At 33.2% G+C, this 27,360-nt stretch overlaps 2 protein-coding genes across 5 annotated transcripts; both read left to right on the forward strand.

Annotated features, from left to right (window-relative positions):
• Positions 1 to 2,223: 2,223 nt before the first annotated feature.
• Positions 2,224 to 7,309, forward strand: LOC139518018 (calmodulin-like). Its single transcript, XM_071309646.1, has 5 exons — positions 2,224 to 2,323; positions 3,450 to 3,480; positions 5,645 to 5,788; positions 6,166 to 6,408; positions 7,125 to 7,309. The coding sequence occupies exons 1-5, from the start codon at positions 2,321 to 2,323 to the stop codon at positions 7,148 to 7,150; spliced, it is 447 nt and encodes a 148-aa protein (XP_071165747.1). The 5' UTR covers positions 2,224 to 2,320; the 3' UTR covers positions 7,151 to 7,309.
• A 5,299-nt stretch (positions 7,310 to 12,608) lies between these two features.
• Positions 12,609 to 26,174, forward strand: LOC139518019 (calmodulin-like). 4 transcript variants are annotated; one of them, XM_071309647.1, is made up of 5 exons: positions 12,609 to 12,694; positions 21,137 to 21,167; positions 22,195 to 22,338; positions 24,055 to 24,297; positions 25,918 to 26,174. In XM_071309647.1, the coding sequence occupies exons 1-5, from the start codon at positions 12,620 to 12,622 to the stop codon at positions 25,944 to 25,946; spliced, it is 522 nt and encodes a 173-aa protein (XP_071165748.1). In that variant the 5' UTR covers positions 12,609 to 12,619; the 3' UTR covers positions 25,947 to 26,174. The 4 variants fall into 4 exon arrangements, with proteins under 4 accessions (XP_071165748.1, XP_071165749.1, XP_071165752.1 ...); XM_071309648.1 differs by lacking the exon at positions 12,609 to 12,694 and adding an exon at positions 12,878 to 12,937; XM_071309651.1 differs by lacking the exon at positions 12,609 to 12,694 and adding an exon at positions 13,232 to 13,252.
• Positions 26,175 to 27,360: the final 1,186 nt, after the last annotated feature.

Consider the following 27,360-nt stretch of genomic DNA (forward strand, 5'->3'; position numbering starts at 1 on the left):
GGACACATACATAAAGAGTGTGGAGGGTTACACATGTTAGCGGGATCCCAACCCTCCCTCCAATCTAGGACTGCTGTCGTGTAACAGTACAACGTAAGAACGAACTATAATCATCAGTTGAAAAGCTTAACTCATCAGATGGATACAAATACAAATACAACACAGAGTGGAAGGGGCCGGGTATTGACATTGTTTATCATCTTAAAAAAGTGTTGTAGTCAACGTAGAGTGGAAGGGGCCGGGTATTGACATTGTTTATCATCTTAATAAGGTGTTGTATTCAACACAGAGTGGAAGGGCCGGGTATTGACATTGTTTATCATCTTAAGAACGTGTTGTAGTCAACACAGAGTGGAAGGGGCCGGGTATTGACATTGTTTATCATCTTAATAAAGTGTTGTAGTCAACGTAGAGTGGAAGGGACCGGGTATTGACATTGTTTATCATCTTAATAACGTGTTGTAGTCAACGTAGAGTGGAAGGGGCCGGGTATTGACATTGTTTATCATCTTAATAACGTGTTGTAGTCAACACAGAGTGAAAGGGGCCGGGTATTGACATTGTTTATCATCTTAATAACGTGTTGTAGTCAACGTAGAGTGGAAGGGGCCGGGTATTGACATTGTTCATCATCTTAATAAAGTGTTGTAGTCAACGTAGAGTGGAAGGGGCCGGGTATTGACATTGTTTATCATCTTAATAAAGTGTTGTAGTCAACGTAGAGTGGACGGGGCCGGGTATTGACATTGTTTATCATCCTAATAACGTGTTGTAGTCAACACAGAGTGGAAGGGGTCGGGTATTGACATTGTTTATCATCTTAATAACGTGTTGTAGTCAACACAGAGTGGAAGGGGCCGGGTATTGACATTGTTTATCATCTTAATAACGTGTTGTAGTCAACACAGAGTGGAAGGGGCTGGGTATTGACATTGTTTATCATCTTAATAACGTGTTGTAGTCAACACAGAGTGAAAGGGGCCGGGTATTGACATTGTTTAACATCTTAATAAAGTGTTGTAGTCAACGTCGAGTGGAAGGGGCCGGGTATTGACATTGTTTATCATCTTAATAACGTGTTGTAGTCAACACAGAGTGGAAGGGGCCGGGTATTGACATTGTTTATCATCTTAATAACGTGTTGTAGTACGTAGAGTAAAAGGGGCCGGGTATTGACATTGTTTATCATCTTAATAACGTGTTGTAGTCAACACAGAGTGGAAGGGGCCGAGTATTGACATTGTTTATCATCTTAATAACGTGTTGTAGTCAACACAGAGTGGAAGGGGCCGGGTATTGACATTGTTTATCATCTTAATAAAGTGTTGTAGTCAATACAGAGTGGAAGGGGCCGGGTATTGACATTGTTTATCATCTTAATAAAGTTTTGTAGTCAACACAGATTGGAAGGGGCCGGGTATTGACATTGTTTATCATCTTAATAACGTGTTGTAGTGTTGTTGTATCTGTCTTTGTAAATTATCACTTTGAATGATTAGTCTATTGTTGATGATAAACATTAGACATGGCTCGGTGGTGACACATTCTGTCACTATGTTATTGTGCCATGGTAAATTTGTGTATTCGTGTCTTTGGTTTTTTGCTTATGTGCTTTATCTGTATGCATTTTTGTTGATTTGTTGACATAGTTGTATGTTTTAAAGTGATATAAGATTATATTACAATGTTGACTGTTGTACCTGTATTTTTAACATTTTCATCTATTGTGCCTTAGTTTTGTTCACACATCGTTGTCAATGTAATGGAATTTCATGCAACTGTCAAACAAGTAAGAGGTTTAGCTACCTATTAACCAAGGTTTAATCCGCCAGTTCTTGTATAAGATAATAAAATGTCTATACAAGGTAAGGAATATGACAGTTCGTTTGATGAGATTTTACCTTTTGATTTTGCCATTTGATTTAGGACTTTCCGTTTGGAATTTCCCTCGGAGTTCAGTATTTTTTGTTATTTTACTTATTTTTGGCCTAAATATGCTTGGCTTATTCAGAGATATAATACTTTATGTGTCTATTGAGGTATATTTCTATTAATTTGCCTCTTATTATTATACCGTTTCTAGTAACAGTTCTTTAATTGTCGCTTATCTGGAGAGAAAAAAAAACTGTACACAATAGGTCGCTATAAGAAGTCCATGGAGGAGTGTCGTGTTCACAAGAAGTAAAACACAAAACAAACATGAAACCATAAAACAATATCTTCGTCACATTATATCACCAGTTCAAAGATAGAATTGATTTAAAATGGTTTAAATCTTTAACAAGAGGTTAATTGCCATACATATACTATTTATACAGACATGGTAAGTAAACTTCTTAAGATCTTTGAATAGTAAACGCGAGTAAACTGAAAGGATTCCAACAGTACACATTGTAGTTACAGTGAAATCGTTTTTCTGGTATAATTGAAGCACTGTATCTCCAGTCAAATTTTTTTCATTCGTTTTTGTATGATTGTAGCAATATCTTGATTTATCAAACTGTTCTATTGCGATTTTGGTTTATGTCAATAATATCTTTTATTGTATTCGTAAACATAGTCAAGTTGACAAATGTCAATGTTTGTAATGTTAATAGGACCTTTTTGGACTAACTTATAATACACGTTTGTAAAGGTTAAAAGTCCGATTTAAAATTAGTGCATACAATCAAATTACTTAGGGCATTGATGTAACACAATAGTTATCATTTAAGATTTGTATTAAGTTGTCGTGGAAATAATGATGGGTGTTGTGTGCGCTATCGCTCAAGGTAAACGAATATACTTTGGAGCATTCAGTATCATAATTAATATGTATATTTTAAATTAAGAGAAGTTCGGGCTTCAGTGATGAAACCCTCGTTCCGTTTTTCTCAAATGACAAATTTAACCCATTGATCTAAAATCGATATGCGATCGGTCAAATACTATGAGCAACTAACTAAACTAACAATTATTCATTTCAATTAAATGCCTTAATACAGATGATTAAATATCCTTTTACATTTGCATAAGATAATCCTAATTATCATCTTTATTAAAGTTGACCCTGGTTTACGGTTCATATGTACAATGATCACAAGATTTTAAAACAATAAATAGGATCGGCCTTTTAATATCTTGTATTCTCTATTTTAATTCGAGTAACTTTAAGAAACGGTTACACATTTTGTCATAAATGTGAAGAGAATATGGTTTGGTATTCAGCGTTAAAAAAAACCTTCTTGATGTTTGGCCATTGTCCTTTTGAATTCATTTCCGTTTGAGTATATGATTTTTCTTGATTATTCTTTTTAGTATCATATTTGTGGGTACTTAAGAAACAACCATCCTGAAATTTAAAAAAAAATGCGTAAAAATTCACACAAAAGAAAATTGAACATTTAGAGTTATAAACAAACAGATTAATCTAATAGAAAAAGTTATATGTTACTGTTCTTTCCTTCCAGGCAGATCAGCTGACAGAAGAACAGATACACGGTAATGGTGTTTCAACTATTGTCAATCTGATCACTACTACTTGTATTGAGTCTTATAGCCAGGATTTGTATAAATCTTGGCTTATGGGAAAGGATATTGTTAGCGAACCGATGAAATCAAATCCAGAAAAGCGCTTCAGACGCACACAAACGATAACGTGTTATTTTCATTAACTTGAAAAGTTAGACCTTACTAGAATTAGAGATATATGTATACAAATATATATATATTCTACTCTTATACTTAGTGTGGTACGTTATTTATTCTCTCGAGATATTTAAATATAACTGTCTAGAGTGGAAAAATCACGAATTGCACAAGATTTGGTGGTGGGATCTGTTTCTCTAATGAACAACGATATGCAGACAAAATCAACCCTTTCTTTCGAATGATCTGCAAAAAGATGTGTTCTCTTTATGAGACGTCATCAGGTATGGTAGCTTTTCTCATCCTGCTTCGCTACATATCTCAATTGATACGTTATGGTCGTGCATATTCACAGAAACTGCTCCAAATGATTTATGAGGAGAAAAGATCAAAATGACACTCCGTGAATTTTATAGACACCACCACGAATAGGTTGATATGTACGATGTGCCTGTGTCTTAACTAACTAATGACATTTTTACCACGTCTTAAATTGTGGTTTGACATCTATTTCGTCTGTTTGCTAAGTAATGAACGTGACATATTCCCGAATATGACTGTTATACTGAGTGTTAATTTGCATTGCTATACGACGTGTCTCGGTATTTTGTACATCCAGCATTCATGTTTTTATTTTTGATGTTTTTGTTATGGTTTCGGTTTGATAATCTGTTATGTCCAAACAATTATAAAATTGCCTTTCCATTAAATCATTGTCATGAAAATTGTTTGGGAGAGTATTGTGTAAATAACTGTATAAAGTTCGAGATTGCATGTCAGTTACGTATGCGCGTCACGGTTTCTGATATCCTGTGGTGTCTATCTTTGATGGAATATGTTCGTTGTTGTTCTGCGATTTGCATGTTGTGTCCACTATTATATTATTTTTTGTGCTGTATTTCTGTCACGGAGTGTTATCGTTTTAGCATTGTCATAATGCGGGAGGTTTGGCTACCCATTTATTCAGGTGTAACCCACCATTTTCCTAAAATGTTCTGTATCAAGTCAGGAATATGGCAGTTGCTATCACATAGTTCTTTTCTATGTATGTGGGCGTTTGTTTTTGGTGCTTCAGTGTTCCTTCTGTTCCTTTGTTTTTCTCTTATATTTGATGTGTTACCCTTGATTTAAGATTGTTAGCCGGATTTGTTTTCTATCAATCGATTTGTGTCTTTTGAACACCGGTATAGTTCTGTTGCCTTTATTTATTTCTCTGTTGGTCTAATCCTTGGTTCATTTGGCATTTCTAAGTCTCAACGATACATATGTTTAAGGACCCTGAAACTGTCAAGTGAACCAAGGATCATAAGTTGGTATAGCCGTATGGATAGCCTGTAATAGAATGTGATTATATAATAAAAATTAAGTAATGGTCAACAAACGAGTATACATCTTCTGTATCGATGACGTATACCAAAGATCTCCTGTTATTCAAAGTAAAAATTTCAGCAGACTATGATATTTTATTTCTAAAAACACGATGGATGCATTTCAAAGCTGCAATCAAGTTAATCTAATTCAAATATTGTATATCTTTGATTTCTTTAAATTTATATATGCTTTATACACTCATGTGAGTTCGACAGAACTTAGTTTTAATCCTATAGCATTCCAGTTAGAATTAATCCACTTTCTCAAATTCTTTTGGACGTTATCTATTCAACCCTGAAACGGGTGCCACATGTGCAGAAGGTTCTGGTTACCCTTCAACAGCACATGGAATCACCCCCAGTAATTGGTGGGGATCGTGTTGCTCAGTCTTTAGTTTAGTATGTTGTGTTTTGTGTACTGTTGGTTGTCTTTTTTAATGTTTAGCCATGGCGTTGTCGTTCATTTTCGACTGTTGAGTTTGAATGTTTCAACTTTCGTTGGTATCTTTTATCCCTTTTTTAAAAACGATTTGGATCTCTTTTTGGAACATTGGTACATTCTTTCCACTGCTTAAGACACGATTTTTCTTCCTTGTTTTTTATTCTGTTTACCAGTTTTGCATTTTAACTTGTTTTTAATCTTTCAGAATTTAAAGAGGCTTTCAGTTTATTTGATACAGATGGAAGTGGAACAATTACATCTAAAGAATTGGGAACAGCAATGAGATCACTGGGCATGAACCCAACCGAAGCAGATCTAGCAGACATGATTAACGAAATTGATGCTGATGGTAAGGCATTTGATAATTATGAATAATTAACCATTGCATGTTTTGTTATTATTTACATTATTTTAAATAATGACTTTGAGATATTTTTCCTTGCATAACCGATTCCAGAGTATGGTAAATTTTGGGTTTCTGATGACGCCTAAGCATGTACCATTATATGTGTAAACAAAGTTTGGTTTTGCCTTCTAAAACAATTACACTAATTTAAATTAAAACATTAAAATAGGGGGGGGTCTGACTTTAGTAAGAATTGATCCAAAGATGCTAAAATACCATTGATTTACTTCTATTAGTTTAAAGAGTCGTCTGTACTATCCCTGAATTCCACAAGTTAAATTGTCTAAAAATGTATATTATCGTCATATGATTTCGCCTAGGGAATGGCCAGGTTGACTTCCCAGAATTCCTTACGCTTATGGCAAAGAAAATGAAAGATGGTGACGCTGAGGAGGAGATAAAAGAGGCTTTTCGATTATTTGACAAAGAAGGCAATGGCTTTATCAGCGGAGCAGAGCTTCGTCACATCATGACAGCAATTGGTGAAAAATTGACAGATCTTGAAGTCGATGATATGTTACACGAGGCAGACCTTGATGGAGACGGAATGATAAACTATCAAGGTAAAGAAAAAAAATTCAGCGAAGCACAGTAATAAGTTGCATATATACTATCTATATCTAATTAAAAAAAAACAGGGGTTGTATTTAACACCGAATATGGGAAGATAAAAGATCATACAAAACAAAACAACTGGTAATAATTGCTTGTCTCATGTAAATAATTTCTTGTCTCATGTAAACCCATCGCATGTGCCGCACTCTTTTCTAGTTGAGAGTAATGATAGTTTACTGAACCAACGATATTTTTTTTAAATCCGGTTAGAAAATAGTCTTAACTTTAAAAAAAATCATATGATAAATATAATTGTTTTCCTTAAATATTTTAACAATTCGTTGTTGAGAAACAAAAGTACTGTTGAATCTGGATATAATGGACTCACCGTATATGTTTTTTTATAAGTGTTGTTCACATTTTTTCACTTCCACTTGGTCTATTTTGCAAAACTTGAGTTTATCCTCATTGACGAATTATCCTTCATAATGGAATATCCTACATATAACTGAATAATTTATAACCTATAATACATTGCAGTAGCACTCAACGGGATTGTTAAAATAACTTCACTGTTTGTCAGATCTAATAAACGTACGTATTACACTTTTGGTATAACATCACTTTTTGTGATATCTTATTGTTGCTACTGTACACTACAGGCAAGCCGTTACAGGGGACCTTTGTACAGTTTAATAATAGAAAATCTATTTTTATATTCCAGAGTTTGTTGCCCTGATGTTGAAATAGTAAATTCAGAAGACAAAGCTGACACTTTTTTTTACATTATAACAGTGTTAATACTTTCTGACAAACATCTGTCCAACGTTTTTATCCAATGTATTTGTTTTCAAATGTACATGGCATGTGTCTATCATCATTCACATATATAATAAATTAGAAACTGTCTCCTGTTATACTTATACAAGTCAAAGGGCAGGCAAAACTTATTGCAGAACCAAAGATTTGGATGGTGGCTTATCAATATTTGTTTTTGGTATAACTACAGTATTTAGATAAAAGCCAACCGTAAGAATGTTATCTAAAGTTTAGTCAATGAGTGATGTTATTTTACTTGAATATGCATATGAAGAGCCAATCTTATTGAGTTGTTGGGTCATGTCATTTTTAATTTTAGTTTCTTGTGTATAATTCGGAGTTTAGAATGACGTCCATTATCACTGTACTAGTATACATATTTTTTAAGGGGCCAGCTGAAGGACGCCTACGGGTGCGAGAGTTTCTCGCTACATTGAAGACCCATTGGTGGCCTTCGGCTGTTTTCTGATTTATGGTCGGGTTGTTGTCGCTATGACACATTCCCCATTTCCTTTCTCAATTTTATTTCATTGTGTGAACGTTAACATGAACGCTTGTCTGATTTTGAGTTCAAGAGAAAAAATGACCAATCAAACATGAAAATTAAATTATCAACTGACGCATGTAATCGAAGCGGATCAGTGCATTGCATGAAGCTGTTGTAATCCTACAGTTATGACAACTTAGTACTATACTATGCATTTTCATGCGGTTGTGTGTAGGTGTTTATTCGATACTCTTGATTTGACATCTAAATGATAAGGTCATAACTCGTTATCAACTATTGTCCAGTTTGGTTTTTTTGCACATGGCGACACATACACGTATAATGTAGGTTATACCATTACTTCTAATTGATAATGAAATACATTATCGTAAGTTTTCTGCGTATTTTCATAGGCTAAACTTGATTGTTCAATGCAGACACTTTGTTGTTATTAGATGACAGCCAAGTCAACAAGAGTAAAGTGTAAACTAGCACAATGTATGATACCTTGACAGTACAGCTAAGCAGTCCAAGTTAATATTACTCATCTTCACAACGTAAACATATATTTGTCATCTGCACTGCGCTTCTAATCAAACCTTCTTAAATCCGAATACATTCTAAGGGAAATAAAACTAGAGAGATCAATATCAATGTTTCTGAATGTCAGTCTTTTGTAATACACATCGGTCTTGTCAAAGGCTAATTACAATATGTCATCTATACATATAACTTACCCTCGGATAACTATTCTAAATAGATTGCTGTCAATATTTCATGCCAATAAATGTAAATGTACTATTAACACTAATCCTGTAAGTTTCGAGTATTACATCTTTCACAAGTTGTTAATGTTTGGACAAATACACTGGTATTGCATTTCCTTTGTAAATGAAAATAACACATAATACTCTCAGATCTGTACTTATCACTGTGCATTTAAAAATAAACATGTGCTAATTAAAAAGCTTTCGTGACATGCACATATTAGGTAACACAACCCCAGAGAAACATCATCTTAATATGATCTGTTGTATTACTTACCACCTCAATATTTTCTGATGAAGTTATTGGTAAAAGGATGTCCCTCAACCGTTTTGTGGACGTCATCATGATTTGGCTCAAAATTTTGAAGTAAATGTGTCCCAGATGATCTTCATAGATATGTTACTTTTGTCACATTCACAATGCTGCCTCTGCTTCACACTGAATTTGCGAGTATCATTAGAAACAGTTGTCACTAATATGACTTACCGTTTCGGTGCACCTAAGCAAACCCTGATATTTCATGGGTACGTTTTGGTCAATCCTGGCTTTCAGTGTATTGATTATGATCTATTGTTTGTCGTTTTGACGTTGTATTTTTCAGTTATGATATTGTCTGTTTTAATTCGATTTATTTTTTTTGATTGCCCCTTTTAATATTATCCCATGCATTGTGCATACAAGAGGTGTTGGTGATATGGAAAAAAATCTGTAGCGAGTCTTTATTCGTATTCCTTGCTTAATATGTTCAATCGTGGGTCCGAAAATTAAATAAAACCAAACTAGCATTATATATTTGTACAAAAACCGTTATAAAAAAAATTCTTGTATTGTGGACTTTATTTAAAGTCACTTGTTTGTCATTTAGTCGTTAATCTTGGTATTTTTTACGGCGTCGTCAATTTCTCTTTGACATGTGAGTTTTGAATGGTACCTTGGTATCTCCAGCATTATTTTTGTGATATCAACAAGGAAGCTACCATTTTTTTTCATAAATGAAATTCTATAATAATATGAGGCAGGTATTACATGTACCTGTGAAAGGGGACGTAGTCAGAAAACCTTTAGAATACTTAGAAATGCCACTGTGTATTATCGCCACCGGAAATTGGGTACTAACGAAGTGGAAGGAAAGGAAAAAATAAATAAACAAGTCTAGAATTCCTTTAATTTTGAGCATTTCTAGCGGTTTGACGAGGGTATCACTTCTGAAACGATTCACTGATATACGATGTAAAGTTGAAATCTCTTTTTACTTTTCATTGTATCATTTTTTCATTGTTTACTCTTGTGTGATGCTAAGCCTTGCATGTTATTAAAGAAAACAAAAGTTGTGTCGATTTTGTTCAGTACCTGTATCCCGTCACAGTGGTACAGATCTGTTCATAATGAAGATATGTAGATGTAAATGACACATTCTATACATGTAAAATAATTTTATAATTTTGAACAAAAAAATATATGCTAGTAGTTTTAGAGTTCCCATTATTTTCCGTTCTTTATATTTGAGTGTCCCATTTATATTCTTAATTCTATATTTGAGTGTCCCATTTCCTTTGTATTTGAACGCCCCTTTTTCTTTGTCTCTTAGTGCCCCATTATTCTCTGATCCTCTCTATATTTTACTTTGTTGTCATATTTTTCTTTCTTTTTTTTTTTTTGTCATCTATTCTGCACATTTTATTTGTTATTCTTGATTCCTCATTTATTAGTAGACTGTGTATCTAAGTTTTTAAAAACACATTAAACGAATTTAATAAGACCGATTTTAAGTCTTGAATATTATTAATACACAAGACTGTGAGATCACTAATTTTTTTAAAAAAAGCCCGTATATCAGCGGATAACAATTCAGTTCAATATTTTATCGGAAAGAGCAAAATAGAGGCGTGATCCAAATACAGACAATAATAATATTAAAACAACATATAAAAATAAAATATAGATGCAGGTTACAACAGGTCTTGGGTAAATTCTATGAAATACCCAACATTCTAAGTATATTCTGTGATTACCATTACATTCTAAACTCATACTGACACCATACACATGTAGGACTCTAAAGTGCGATGGGGACGCTAAAGTACGATGGTCACGCTAAAGTGCGATGGTCTACGCTAAAGTGCGATGGTCCGGGAAAATAAATGTAGACATAAAAACGTAGTTCGATAATGACGTTAACAGTTGTTTATAATACAAACTAAAAAAAATGAACATACCAGAAAATATATTAGGAATATTTGATTAACAATTTTTACACCATATGTCCATGACTTACGAGTAATTGATTGCATTTAACCGTTCTTTGTCGGCTGAATCACAATGTTTATTTTTTTCGAGTGCTGAAAAAAGGACTTGTATCCTACAGTCGACCATTTTACTATATAAATACAAAACAGTATAGGCATACTTATCCTGCTTCTATTTGAAGCGAACGGACACATTCGAATCATTGTTTATGCGGCAGTTTACTTTGTGATCCCCGTTAAATGCCATCGATTTTAATGAAAAGTAACGTTGGTAAAATAGAGATACATGTTTTCATGCGTTAACTATAAATTGTCTGCTAAAACATAAGTTCGTACTGTATATTGTTGGAAAATACTGAAAAGGAGAAAGCTCTGCGAACATTGCATTTCTCTTGCATTTAGATTTAAGCTTATGCAAATAAATGTTGCCTATCCCGACAATGAACGAATAAGGGATTTTTAACTTTCAATGACAAATGTATGGGAGGTTGTAATATTAGTGTGAACGGCAATCTTCACCAATTATCCAAATATTCAATACGCTCCGAATTGTTAAAAATTCATTTTACATGAAATATAATATTAGCAAAACATAAATTACCTTTATAGCAATTATTACTTGGTCGGACTTGTTAATTTAGAAATAAATTACTTCCGCCTACCAGTAAATTGTAAAGCCTATCACATATGTTATACCTTAGCATAATAACTTTTGCAAAAAGACTTTTGCAAAAAGACTTTTATTAAAACCTCTATGTTTTAATACTTCGAATCTTACCCTTTGGACCATCACACTTTAGCCTGATACACCATCGTACTTTCCCTAACAAACAACCAACGGACTTTAGCGTGAGACCCCATCGTACTTGAGCGTAGACAATCGCACTTTAGCGTGACCATCGCACTTTAGAGTACCATCGCACTTTAGAGTCTTACACACATATACAGCACAATTATTCTAAATTTTTATAATTTTGTTTAAAACACACAATCACCTATATATAAGATGTATGTGTACTTGCAAGTAGATTTTAGTTCATTTTCAGACATAGGATTTAACATTTTGGTAAAATTTTCATCCCAATTATTTAAATTAATATCATTAATATTCTATTTACATCTAGTTTTGTTATATTGAGGACATTCAATCAAGAAATGTATCTCATTTTCAATTTTTCCTGTGCAAAATTTACAAAATCTCTCGTTAGAGGGTACTATTGTTCTTGCATACCTTCCAGTAAAGTTCTATTGCTAATGAGTATGCACTTATCCTCAATTTAGTGAGTTTTTTTCTAAGATATTTAGAAGCATTAAAGTTCAAATATTCTTGTTGTTTAAATTAAGTAGTATAAATAAAAGAACATCCAGGGTCGACTTATTACGGATCTTTGTACTGATATAAAAGTCTGCCTGATTGATACATATACGGTTAGTTTTCCTAAAGAACTCAAGGAATAATAGACAACTTTCGAGTTCGATGCATTTCCGTCAAAAACTCTGGTTTTAGTGAACGTCATTTGTGCGTTTAGGGGCGTCGTCACTTCCGTTCCAATGTCGAGCGATTGGTTTGAAAACTATAATAATTCTATATTGTACGAATTATTCGGCAAATTGAATTCTCAAAATTGACAATCAGCATTGCTGTCATTAGGGAATTGTCATTAAGTACCTACAGAACAACCATTATTTCTAGTTTATCCTGCATAATGACGATCACTAAGACGCTTGATGAACGGTAAATAGTGCAGGGATACAGGCGACCCCCTCTAACTGGTAAATGACGTCATAAAGGCGCGTATAATTGACGAGTTTTTTTCCGGTGACGGATGAACTCGAAAGTGGTCTATTCAACTGAACAGAATCTGTTGAAAAAAAAACGGAAATACTGCAACGTTTCCGATGTTGGTCCTATTGTATAATAAATTAAGTTATGACGTCATTTGCATTTGTAAACAAAGAAACACCATGCATCAGGTAAGGTTTTTGCTCCAGCTCGGGTGGTCCACTTCTTATATACAAGGTAATAGAACGTGCCGCTGAATAGGTCAGGAAAACTATCAGAAATATATGATAAGGTCAATAAAGTTCCTAAAACTTCGTCTGCCAAGTGTCATTTTTCTTAGTGTTCCCGTCTGTGTTTTACTTTTATGCTTTTGGAACTTTGGTATTCCGATGTTAGATTACACACCAAACGAAACCCAAACAATATGGGAACAGGTAACAGTTTTACCTACGCAATATATTAAAAGGTATACATTTTTTAAATCAAAATTGTAGATATATTATTATATGAAAAGGGTGGGGTTACAGAAACCCAGCAGCACCCCCTATCAATTGACGTGCCCCCTCCCCCGATCTGACATCAAAAGGATACAAATCTTATTGTTAAATTGTTGTCGTCCCACCTTATCGCTATTCCCGGCTGACCCGAGAATCTTGAACTATTGACGTCATACACAATCACATGTGGCGTCAGATATTTTGTATTTTGACGTCAAAATTTTACGGGAACCCGTGTGATGTCAAGTAATGGTGGGAAAATAGCGATAAGGTGGTAATCATAATTAAAAATTTACGAGAAATCGTTTGACTTATCATCGTGTAATGTGTTTTCGTACTAATAACAATTTTCACTGCTTACGGTTTTTACTGTTGAGTTTTTATTTAGGTGTTTACTCAGATTTAAAAAGCATGTCCTGTAGATTGATTTTAGGTATCTAGTTTTTTTGTCAATGATTTCTACGATTTTTTACTGTTTCCGATTACTTTGCGATTTTTGTGTGTCAAAAAAACGGCGTCATGTGTTTTCGTATGAAATAAAAATTGGATCAGTACACGGACAGGAAATGACTACAAAATCCGGAAACAAATTTTTTCTAAAGTCGTGGTTCTGGTGATCGCTTGAATCATAAAAAAAGTTATTAAATACTTTTCAGTACTAAAAATTACTAGTAAATAGTGTAAGGTTGGTGTTTCGTGTGATGAAATTTTTAGATTTTGATTAATTTTCAGATTGGCACCTGGTTTGTACAAAATACATTATTTTTTCTAAAATAAAATGCAGTTTTCAAAATTTATGATTAAATATAAAAAGTTAAGACTGTTTTCCTCTTCATGTATCAAGGATGTATAAAAAAAAATTGTCAATGAAATATTGAATAGTTGGATTTTGAACAACCATTTTATATAAGAACCCTGCTAATTTTAACTCGATGGTTTGTGATTAAAACGGCCAAAAAAACACATGACAGTCATATGTCTTGAAGATCCGGTGTCTGACTTGCAATAAACATATCTGGACTTTATTTTAACCCTTCAGAATTTTTTTCCACAACTATTCTAGTGATGCGTATTTTTGACATTAAATAAAAATGGCTAAATAGGTCAGTTTTATTTAATTTGTTCTAACGTCTTTAAAAAGCGACGTTGAATATGTTTTAAATATATCAAGTTGTAGTTGTGTTGTTGTTCTAAATATAGAAACAGAAAAACATGCCACAATGTACGCGTATGCAGTCGAAACCGACGAAATGTGGTTGATACGAAAACATATGACATACGAAAACATATGACACGACGATAGTTGGCATCGTCCGCCAGTGGCAAATGCAACTATTCGGAAAAGTTAGAAAAATCGTTTACGATTACTGTATATATGTCATAATGATTTTATTAGTAAAGTGGTTTTTTAAATTTATTTTTAGTAGCTTAATTGGTTTACTTTTCTCAAATCCCGAAAGATAAACGATACCAGAAAGAAACGCGGGATAATAAAAAAAAAGTGTGAAAAAAAGTTATCGATTTTGAGTTCATTTCGGGATTTTTTTTCAGATTTTTTTTTATTATTATTATTATTGATTTTTCTACCGTAATAGGGGACTTAGGGTAAGTTTAAGAAGAATCAAAAGTTTTCCCTTATATTTGTTGTAAATGTAAATATATTTCAGTTTCCATAAAGAGGATGTACAAGTGATGTTGAAAATTTACATTGGTTGTTTTTTCTACGTGTTTTTAAAAACCACATTTTTGCTTTTTTGCTGTTTGAACCTGTTCACCGTTGAGCCTTTATCTAGCCTCACAGACACATTTTCTCCATACATAAACTAAGTAAAACTAATTAAAACATCAACCATGCATTGTACAACAATATATTCACTGTAAATATCAATATATATAATTTGATATTTTCTATACTCAATCTTAAAACATTTTCCATTATTTCATTTGTATGTTCATGTTTGCCCTTATACTTAAGATTTCTATAACGGGTAAATATTTTACGGGATGTAAATATAAACAAACACATAATAATCTATTTGAGATTTTAAATATTGACAGAAAGACTTTCCTTTTTTTATTATTAAATCCTTGTATAATTATACACCAAGGGAGTATCCAAAAACATATGTATCTGATTTCAGAGAACCCTTCAATTAATTTTTGTGATTAACTTTCACGACTTTGTCTAGGAGAAATATACCGCGAATCTGTCTGAATTTGACAATCAAGTATATTTTCAAATATGTGAGAGAAAAAAACACGTTAGAAAAATTACCACAAATGAATTTCTGGCGTCTTCTAGAAAGAGAAAAAAACGATTGCCGTGTTTGTCATTGTGTCAAATAAGGTTTTAACCAACATTTGAAAAAATATTCCGATACAATCGTGAAAGTTGATGTTTAAAATGATAATTTCATTATGGTATATTAATATTATTTTCATCAGTATAATTATTTGTTTTTTTTCAATAATAAGATGAATGTACACTTTTTTTTGTTGATTCGTGTTTCTATGCATGTTATTTTTTTTAAAGCATAAACAATTCTTGGTAGCGATAGCAATCTAATCTATACAAGTATTCCATCAACAGTTATATGATATGACTCAAGTTTCTTTACAAAACTTCCCAACTTATATCTGAAATCAACAAGTACATGTAGATGGCACATATTTTGGTTTATACCAGTATGTTCGACTTCCTAGAATTCGAACCTATATGAATAAAAATATAAAATAAATCACTGAATAGTTTCTAAACAATTATTGTGAAACATATTTATATTACACAACACTGGTATCAAACAGATTAGTATCTTATTATATATTTTAATCAGATTATAGTAGGAACAATTATTTTCTGATGTTTTTTTCGCAGATTGCTTAGTGCAGATATATATTGATTGTTTTTGACCAATGAAGATTCATATGAAATACCTGAGATTTTATTGATATAACTTTAAATAATTCATTTAAATATCCCATGTTACAATACGTTTTTAAGTGTAACGGTAAATTTAAAATATATATCATATAAATAGACTTTGTTCAGGATTTATCACATTAAGAATGGTAAGTTTTCATAAATTGAATATAATTTTAAATGTGAAAATGAACTAATTGCTAGGTATCGTTAATGAATTTATTTAGAGAGTATACAATCTTAATCATTTTACGTTTTTCTTCTAAGTTTAAATAATCATCAGTTAAAATAACAAAATTGAGAATGGAAATGGGGAATATGTTAATGCCCGCGTCACACTGTCCCGATTTTTATATACGATGGACACCCGAATGCGAAAATTGTAAGTTCGTACGAAGTTGGTCCCGATCTCGTTAAAATACCAAAAAGTGACCGAAGCAAGTACGATGAATAACGAAGTCTATACGATGGTGCCGAAATTATATACGATAGCAAAAGATGGACATACGAAGGTTAACCGAAGACGGATATTTAAGCTTATATCTCAGCCGAAGCCTACACGATGGATCACGAAGGCTACACGATGGATTACGAAGGCTACACTATGGATTACGATGGTGGCGCGATGGCCATACGATGTCTAAAAGACGTCGTGTACATCTTACGATGTATTTAAATGATATGCCGTAAGTTGCGTGTAGATAAAATTGTTATGGACACTCTAGAACCAAAATGCTCAAAACTTGGTATGGTGTTACTCGTTAAGAATATCTTAAGCGCTATTGACTTTAAAGTTCAAAAGTCAAGGTCACAGTGGCAGTTGTAATACAAGACAATATCACCCTTGTGGACACTCTAAAACCAATATGCTTCAAAAGATTTTAACCACATTTGGTATATTGTAATGATCTGACATTTTTTACGTTCAAGGCCAAAGGTCAAGGTCATGCAGATGGACTTGTTTTTTTCTCCTTGAAATAGCATAAAACACAGGAAATTGGTTCTCATTTTTTTACCTGCTGGTTCTAAAGACAATATTAAAGGTATTTCCAGTTACTGAATGTTTTGGTTGATTTCTAAAAAAATAGTTTATGTATCAAATATGCATATTCAATTCACCATTTTCTGCATATGTCATTTAAGAATTGAATGCTTCTTTTTGTAAATTTATTGGGGTGTAAAAGCATTGACCGAAGTACATTTTGTATGAAGCGCGGAAGCGCTTCATTTTGAAAATGTACGCACGGTCAACGCTTTTACAACCCTATAAAGTTACAAAAAGAAGCATTCAATACTTATAATTACATTTTTTAGCTATGATCATGAAAACACGAATTTTAAATATTTTATTATTTAATTCACCTGTGCACTTTATTGTTGGAGCACGTGTTATCATGAGTGAAAAGTTGTATTGAGCAATGCAACTGCTTACGGAATAACACGTGATGTGCAGTTAGCCAATCAGAATAAAATATTATAATGAAACATACATCTAATGTAATTATATACAACTATAGTGTCCATATTTGTCCCCAATATGTTACATACGAGGGGATGCCACGCTCGGAATTGCCTTGTTTGAACTGTAAAATGTGTTCACTAGTCTGAATAATCACCCATAATTATGCCCATGTTTACTGATTTATCTTAAAGGTAGGGTAATGGGTTCGTTGATCCCTTTAATTCAAAAAGAGCTCTTTCCAGGAGAATATCATAATAATATAGACAAAAGGAAGGATGTGGGTGAAGCAACAAATGCGGCAAAATATGACATATAGAAAACAAAATGGTTATGGAGTAAACATTCGTGTGACAATAACTCAGACTTTAAAAGTAAATCCGGAGCCTGTAATAGCTGCTCTTCTTGTTCCATTTGAATTAATAGAAACAACGCTGTCGCCTTTCTTGTTCTCATAGAATCATATAATATGAGCTCCATGTTTTGTGAACGTCTTTCTTAACTGTCGTATTAGACTGACCAGTGCATATCGCGCATGGCACTTTAAATGTATTTTAGCGCAAAAATTAACTTACATTTAGCTGGATTTATTGCCGTCGTAGTTCCATCTTGTCGCCTTCGTACTTTTATTCGATGGCAACACGACGGTATAACGAGGTCTTCACGAAGTCGTGTAACCATCGTTAGACCTTCGGGTAGCTTCGTGATTCATTCGTGTAGACATCGTAATGCCAAAACTGCCCGATGGAAACAATGGAAACACGAATGCAATACGATGTTCAAAGATGCATTCCCGGTGACATTACGATGGTGAGGATGGTGATACGAACTCAATACGAACCCTCAACATCGGACGCACCTTCGGGGATTTTTTAACATGTTAAAAAATTTAGAACCCTTCCCGAAGTTGTCCCCAAAGTTTAGAAAAAGTGGCCGATGGTTCTACGATGGTTAAAGATGGCACTACGAATAGCCCAATCTGGATACGATCAGTCCCGATTTTGAAAATTTTCATAATCGTGTTGCCATCGGCGTAAAAATCGGGACAGTGTGACGCGGGCAGAAAGAAACAACAACCCGACCAGAAAGCAGACAACAGCCACCATTGGGTCTTCAACGCAGCGAAAAAATCGCGAACCCAAGGGTGGTCCTCAGCTGGCCCCCAAATAAAATTGTGTACTAGTTTAGTGAAAATGGACGTCACACTAAACTACAAAGCACATAATGAACCAAATTAAAAAATCATACAAGTCTAACAAAAGTCTCCTGACTTTGGACAGGCGCTAACCATGTTCATATAGACATGTACTCTTACAAATCATTTACAGTAATACTGTAAGGTTTACTGGTTAAACTTCTTGAATTCAACAGCCCTTTTGTTCACCTTTGTAAACTCTAATTGAGGTTTCAATCTACAAAAAGGAGGAAATCTAGATCTGAAACAGACCTTGCATATTCTAGAATAATCTGATGAGAGAAGTCCATACAACTTTTTTTTTAATGTTTTGCATTGCAATATATATAACATATAAAAGTAAGAGGTATAAAAGCCATTCAGACGACAATCCACTTGAGACTTAATGAAGAGAATGTCAACAACTATAGGGCACAGTATTGACTTCAACAATTAACAAACCCAATCGGCATGGCAAAAGAACAAAACAATTCAAAAAATTATTTTATAACTTGCATACTGAATGCACGTTATCACTCTCTGTTCTATGGGTGCTGATTCTTTACAGCATACATAGTTAATGTACATTTACCAACTCTGTTCACTGGAAGCTGATCTTCAACAAATATATTACAGCATACACACTTAATGTACGTTTTCACACTTTGTTTACTGTGAGCTGATTATCTACCAGTTGTTGCAGCATTGTGGCCTTTGGGTGTGTTTTACTCTTTGGTCGGGTTGTTGTCTGACAAATTCCACATTTCAATTTTTAATATTATTCATGTATGTTTTTACACTCTTTTCATTGCATGGGGCTTATTCTCTGTCAGATATTACAGCATAAAATCTCAATGTACGTGTTCAATGTACAAAGTACAATGTTCACACTCTGTTCAGCTGGGTCTCATTCTCTACCAAATATTACAACATACAAACATAATGTACTGTTTAACATTTTGTTCGTTAGTGGGGGGGGGGGGGGGGGGGGATGATTTTCCGCAAAGAGAACGTCTTGATATTCAGTGTTTATAGTACAGACGGGTTGAAGTTAGAAAAATAATTCCGTATAGAATCGGCTGCCTTCCTGGGGACTAGTACCGTTATCTGATGACCTGAAATCAGCATTTAAAGGTGTGCATTGTGTCGGACACATAGACTTATAAATGTGCACGTCAGCGCACGATTCTTCTACATAAGACTTATCAGTAGAGCTTCAATTAAAATAGTAATATGTTGTATACATGTACCAAATTTAAACAAAAATATGCCTTAAAAGTCAATGGTGAAAGATGAATTGTAAGGTACACAGACTAGAAAATACGAATGATATTAAAAAGAAGTTACATATAAGGTATATAAGAAACCTTTTATTTGAATTGAATACATGTTTTAGTCGGTATAATAATGGGTGCGATTATTGACTAGATAAACTATTATTTTTCGGTCTTTAATTACAACTGTCAAATATCATTAAAATTGGACGATTGTTTATTAACACGAGCATGACCTATTTCTAAGGTAGTCTATTACTATACTTTGAACCTTTTATCATGTTAAATCCATATTATTAATTGGAAACTTCAAAATATTATCTAAAGCAAAAGAAAAAAGTAAAGAAAAGAAAAAACTTGACTAATTAAAGGGACTGTTCTGTTCTTACTACATTGTTATATTATACCTTTTTTTACTCTCCGAGATCAAGATTAATTTTTAAGACTCTCGTATCTTTAAAAGGAAATTGTTTTTAATTTAATAATATCTTGAAAAAGCAGATTATTCTTTGATATTTTAATATAATTCACAAGTACATGTGTATATATATATATAGATATGAAATGACATGATATACGTACTATCGTTTATATAAATAAGTATGATTTACATTGCTTCCTGGAACTTATTAAATTCTTATTTTTTAAACTTAGATATTAAGTATAAAGTATAAAGTTTCTATTTTCTTTTAACGACCTATATTGATCAGTCTTCGTAACTAAGTTGGTTGATGCTCTTTTGTCTTGATTTAGGGGATACTATTTGATCCCATGGAAGTTGAAGGGTGCAAATTGGAGGACGATTTAAGGGATACTATTTGATCCCATGGAAGTTGAAGGGTGCAAATTGGAGGACGATTTAAGGGATACTATTTGATCCCATGGAAGTTGAAGGGTGCAAATTGGAGGACGATTTAAGGGATACTATTTGATCCCATGGAAGTTGAAGGGTGCAAATTGGAGGACGATTTAAGGGATACTATTTGATCCCATGGAAGTTGAAGGGTGCAAATTGGAGGACGATTTAAGGGATACTATTTGATCCCATGGAAGTTGAAGGGTGCCAATTGGAGGACGATTTAAGGCCTTATTAAGCGTATTTCTTCTTTGTAAACATATTCTTAAAATTGGTATCTTTTTATACACAAATATGCTTGGTTGTTCTGCATTTTTTTCTTTAGACATATATATTTTTTTCATCAAAGCATGCGTCAACATCTGATTTTTACTCTAATGGTCAATATTTTTTTTATGTTTATATTACTCCACTATTTATGATAAACCAATTAAAGGTACTTTTGTTTTACAGGCAGCTGAGTTAGCAGAAGATCAGATCGCAGGTAAGCGTAGAAATTCCTACCTGTTCTTATTCTTCCTGCCGTTCTGGCATATTATCGTGGTCTTGGAATTCCTATTTATCATTTCCCTTTATGTTTCTATTTTATCATAAATTAAAGCTATTAAATTTTAATTTGAAAAGATGTTTAACTAAACGGAACAGCCTCTCCAAGAGTCAAAAATTTGTTCAGGATTTCCAGTCTCTAACCCCAAAAATTAAAAAAATAAAGTTGACATCTAATTGTTATGACTTTTTTATTAGCTGCTATTTGCTTTGAACTAGCTTTCAGTAACTGAGTACTTTTAGGTCGCTACGTTAGTGTGGTGTTCTTTTTTTTTTTTTTTTTTTTTTTTTTGGTGTTTTTTATGCTTTGTATCGATGTGATGAGTCAATAATTTCAACTGGTTTTTATTATTTGTTCTTAAGTTGTACTGATACAACGGTGTCCCAGGTTTGATGAGGATTTGGCGTATAAAACCATGTTTAACCGATCCACATCTATATCATAATTTCGAACCTGGAGACAAAACAATCATACATAAAAAAAAATTACAGTACACCTGGAAAAAATGTTAACAAATAAAACTCGAAGCAAAACAAGAAAAATATAAATATCATCTTTCTCAAATCTGTGTTTCAAAAGCTTTGCTACAAATGACGTAAATAAGAAAATTGTTTATACAAATTACCCAAATATGGGCGATGCCAAATAAGGTTTAAACTTTGATGAGTAAAATGTCAAGTCTCAACAGTACTAGAATAAAACACATGGGTTCTAACTTTTTAATTAAACATTTTCTATGTTAAACTGGATTTTGCCCTTACTGCTTTTTCGCTGTGCAACATTGTATATTTATTCCTGCTTTGTTTCATATAATGCATAGAAATCAAATTGCATACTTATGTTTATTCGTTTTAATAGGTAAACAAGACCCAAAATCAAAAGTATTTTGTTACGTCGTTTCATTGAAGCTAGATAAATAGTTCTATATATATGGTATAAATAAAACTTATTGACAATGTTGTAGAGTTCAAAGAAGCCTTTAACTTGTTTGACAAGGATGGCGATGGAACGATATCATGTACTGAATTAGGAACTGTAATGAGATCCCTGGGGTGTAACCCTACAGAGGGAGAACTCAAAGATATGATCAAAGAAGTCGATGCTGATGGTAAGTTAGGACGAGTTAGGAACTGTAAGGAGATCCCTGGGGGTGTAACCCTACAGAGGGAGAACTTAAAGATATGATCAAAGAAGTCGATGCTGATGGTAAGTTAGGACGAGTTAGGAACTGTAATGAGATCCCTGGGGGTGTAACCCTACATAGGGAGAACTTAAAGATATGATCAAAGAAGTCGATGCTGATGGTAAGTTAGGACGAGTTAGGAACTGTAATGAGATCCCTGGGGGTGTAACCCTACATAGGGAGAACTTAAAGATATGATCAAAGAAGTCGATGCTGATGGTGAGTTAGGACGAGTTAGGAACTGTAATGAGATCCCTGGGGGTGTAACCCTACATAGGGAGAACTCAAAGATAAGTCGATGCTGGTGGTGAGTTAGGGCGAGTTTTCATGGCAAGACGTTTTACCATTAATTCTCTCATATAATATGAGATATCTCATATAATATATAAAATATCTTATACATTATATAAGATATCTTATAATATCTTATATATTAATCTGGTTTTTATAATTTTAATCACTATAAGAATAAACAATATGTCAACAAGGAAACACAAAAAGACAGAGTACATAAGCAAAAACGAAAGACAAGAATACAAAAAAATACAATAGCACAATAACGCAATGACACAATGACGAGATGAATAAGTACAGAGCTACGTCAAATGGATATTACCAAATACAGTATAGATTAAACAGTAAAAGTAATAATAACAAGAACTATCTTTAAAAAACATATCCGACGTATTTAAATTTAAGTATATGTTTAAAACTATCATTTCGATAACCTTCAGAAGCAGAAAGATACCATTTAGATAACGTTTTCTCTGTTTGTGTTCAGTATTCTCGGTGCTCGTATCTTTCTGTTTACATTCACCAAAACCCCGCGGAAATCTCACATGCGTAGGTGCGTTCGTACAACTAAGTTTACATTAAAAATTATATAATTGTCCCGAAAAAATAGCTGTCACGGATGCAAAGAGCTATTGGATATTGGAGCTAATAAAAATATAAATCTTTGTAAGATCTAGTTCAAATATTTATAGTTTTTCACTTGCTTTCCATCACGATATAATTAACGAGACGTTTTTTTCAAACACAACCAAATCACCCACCATGACAGCATTTTGTCCAATCACAGAAAGGATTTTCGAGCATGCGTATTCTGTTGCCATAGTTAAGCGTCCTTAAGTTCAAAGGGCACAAACCGAAATTATACCGACTACGTCGGAAAAAGAATACTATAACATGGGAATCTATACTTCAAACCATCGCGTATTTGTGAAGTTGGTACGGAATATTTATCACCAAGGTCTTGGTATCTTCCGATGATTTTTTTTAAACGACGTGCATGGCATTATAATAGTTTTTCCCAATCCAATAATCAAAAAGCTCATCATAGATAACGGCTCGGTAGCTTAACATTTTGTACGCCTATCGACGCGCTTTTCAAAACAGTGTTCATCACTTGTAGTTGAGGGCATGTGTAAAGGTTACAAGTTCAATCAATTTGAAAAAAAGTAACTTTGAGTCTCATTCCTTCAGTCGTGTATAATAATGCACTGAAAAATTCATTTCAAAAGTCAAAAAATATTCCTTCCTTTTTGCTAAATTGTGTACTACAAGACATTTTAAATAAAATGAATGTTTATCTCAGATACTGCAGATGTGTCACAAATCCTTCTCTTATCTTTTGTATAGGAAGTGGTTGTATTGATTTTCCTGAATTTTTGGAAATGATGGCTAAACGTTTGCAAGACGTAGATGAAGAAGCGGAATTGCGGGAGGCTTTTAAAGTTTTCGACAAGGATGGTAGTGGAAGCATAAGTAAAGCAGAATTAAAACTTGTAATGGAAAATCTCGGAGAAAAGTTAACTGGAGAGGAAATTGACGAAATGATGGCAGAAGCAGATAAAGATGGCAATGGAGAGATCGATTATGAAGGTAATAAGATGTATGCTCTTATCTAATTGAAAATAAAATCAGTATCCGCATTTTAGTTATACAAGATTTGTACGTCATGAATAGTCCATTTTAAGCAAACTATTAATCTATGCCATTATATTTAGATATATGATCTTTATTAACCAATGGAATAAAAGAAAATATTTTTTTAGAAGTTTTCTATAATGCTTTAATAATTTAAACTATGTTTTTGTTTAAGTGATGAACCACAGATATCTTGCTGACCTTTATTGTATATACGATAAGATATTTGTCATCTGATTATTATCTCTCCTACATTACCATTGAATTCACAAACTGAACATCAACAAAAGAATTTTATAATTACATTAATTTGTTCTTACATGAGAAATACACTGGGTGCAACTTGTTAACTATGATAATGGAGCACCTGAAATCACCCTCAGTTTTAAGTTTTGTTTGAGTTGCTCAGTTGTTAGTTTTCTATGCTGTGTTTTGCAAACTGTTCTTTGTAATTTGGTCGGGTTTATCTTGTTATAGAAATTTTTTTGTGTGGTCAGTTTTTTTTCCTTGATATATGAGTTTGAATCAGTTTTTCCTTGATATATGAGTTTGAATCAGTTTTTCCTTGATATGTGAGTTTTCCCTTGATATATGAGTTTGAATCAGTTTTTCCTTGATATATGAGTTTGAATCAGTTTCCTTGATATATGAGTTTGAATCAGTTTTTCCTTGATATATGAGTTTGAATCAGTTTTTCCTTGATATTTGAGTTTGAATCAGTTTTTCCTTGATATATGAGTTTGAATCAGTTTCCTTGATATGTGAGTTTGAATCAGTTTTTCCTTGATATGTGAGTTTTCCCTTGATATATGAGTTTGAATCAGTTTTTCCTTGATATATGAGTTTGAATCAGTTTTTCCTTGATATATGAGTTTGAATCAGTTTTTCCTTGATATATGAGTTTGAATCAGTTTTTCCTTTGATATATGAGTTTGAATCAGTTTTTCCTTGATATATGAGTTTGAATCAGTTTTTCCTTGATATGTGAGTTTTCCCTTGATATATGAGTTTGAATCAGTTTTTCCTTGATATATGAGTTTGAATCAGTTTTCCCTTGATATATGAGTTTGAATCCGTTTTTCCTTGATATATGAGTTTGAATCAGTTTCCTTGATATATGAGTTTAAATCAGTTTTTCCTTGATATATAAGTTTGAATATCCCTTTGGTTTCTTTCGTCTCTTGTTTTTTTTCTACTTTTCGTCTTTTCTTTGTCGAATGTACAATCTTGTTTTCTTAATTTCGTACGTGTCACACGTATATGCTTAATGTGGACAACAATTTATTATTAAGCAAGGTAAAAATACTATTGTCGTAAATTGATAGTCAATAGAATAAAACAAAGAAAAAACAATTTTTGGGGAACAAAACAAACAAAGACAAAACAAACAAAATGAATTGCGCAAAGAATTAAAAAAAAAATATCCTTTGCACTAAAAAATGCCCTAAACAGATCAAGTAAATCTGACTTGGGTATATATCAATCTTGTTTTGGTAAATTCTTTTAGGTGCCACTGTTTAGAAAATATATATGAAGTATGCGTTATTGGTATAATACTCCTTTTTTATTTTTCAGAATTTGTTGACATGATGATGGCCAAATAGTGACTTCATAACCTTCCAATGTGATATGCAATACTCAATCAACGTTGTTAAAACATGTACATACTTAAATAGTCGTATAGTGAAATACGACTTTAATATTTATTTCATCCATCGTTTCAATTATGTTAGTTAAATACTTGTGCTACTATACGGCAAATATTAGTTCCAGCAGAGTTCATTTTTAATTGAATGGTTTTTGTAAATAAAGGGACAGAGAAGTAGTACCTATATATGTATTTAATCTTAAGAGTAACAAATAATGTCCCACTTCAAATCAACAAGTTTAATTGCTCATTATAACATTCGATGACGCCATACATATTTACAAATAAGAAAGAAGCTTTTCAGTAAGTTTAAATATATATATATATTATTTGGTTGGCATGCAACTAGGGGTAATATTCAGGCAAGTGTTGGAAATTATTAACTAATGAAATAAGCAAACATTCAATGATGTATAAAAGAAAGAACCCAATCTTCATATACTGTGAGACATTGCCGATGATTGGGATTTTATAACGATAGAAGAATGTTATAGAAATAATGAGGTGTTATGATTGCCAATGAAACTGTTATCCACCAGAGCTCTAATAAAGTTGGGGTCTCGGTTGTCGAGTGGTGTAGGTAATCGAACTACTGTAACACTACCCTGTTTACACTGAAGTTGTGAGTAAAAATCCCGCACGTGGTAGGTGCGCTCGACGCCAATCTTAAATGTCTAGGTTTGCTGTTTTCGTCCAGAAGACCGGTGGATCTCTCCGGACACTCTTGCTTCCTTCATCGTTAAAACAAACTGACCGTCACGAAATACCACAATAAGAGATTATACCACAATAATCTCGAAGGTGGCGTTAAACGCCAATCAATCAAATGAGGTAATATTAGCAAGTGTAGCCCACCGTTCGACCTTCAACAATGAGTAAACCCCATACCGTATGAGTATACGCCAATAAGACGTGGGGATAATGACATCTTTAACGACTTAACTTTTGGAATAAAATTGAAAACTCCTCTGATCAATTTCACAAAAATCGTATATTACTTCAGTTGATTGTAAGTATACTGAATTGTCCATGACTTAATATCAACTTTTATTTGTCTGATTATCATAAGACATGAAGTATGAGAATTTCGGTAAATTTTCATGAGATCAATTTCCGATTGTGTTCTGTCCGTTACACCAACGATGGAGGAAGCAATATGTACGTCTGAGCCCGTGACAACTCTACGACAGATATTATCCATCGAACCACCTGTGATGCTGAAACAAGACCGAACACACATTATGTATATACAATCCGTCTAAATGTCAGCCCAACAATGTGAGATCTGTAAATTTGCGGAAACAAATGTTGTGTTCTTCCCTGGCCGGGATTCGAACTCATGCTACTGAGATATCGTGACACCATACTAT

Source organism: Mytilus edulis, chromosome 3 (assembly GCF_963676685.1).
Source record: "Mytilus edulis chromosome 3, xbMytEdul2.2, whole genome shotgun sequence".
Classification (NCBI taxonomy): domain Eukaryota; kingdom Metazoa; phylum Mollusca; class Bivalvia; order Mytilida; family Mytilidae; genus Mytilus; species Mytilus edulis.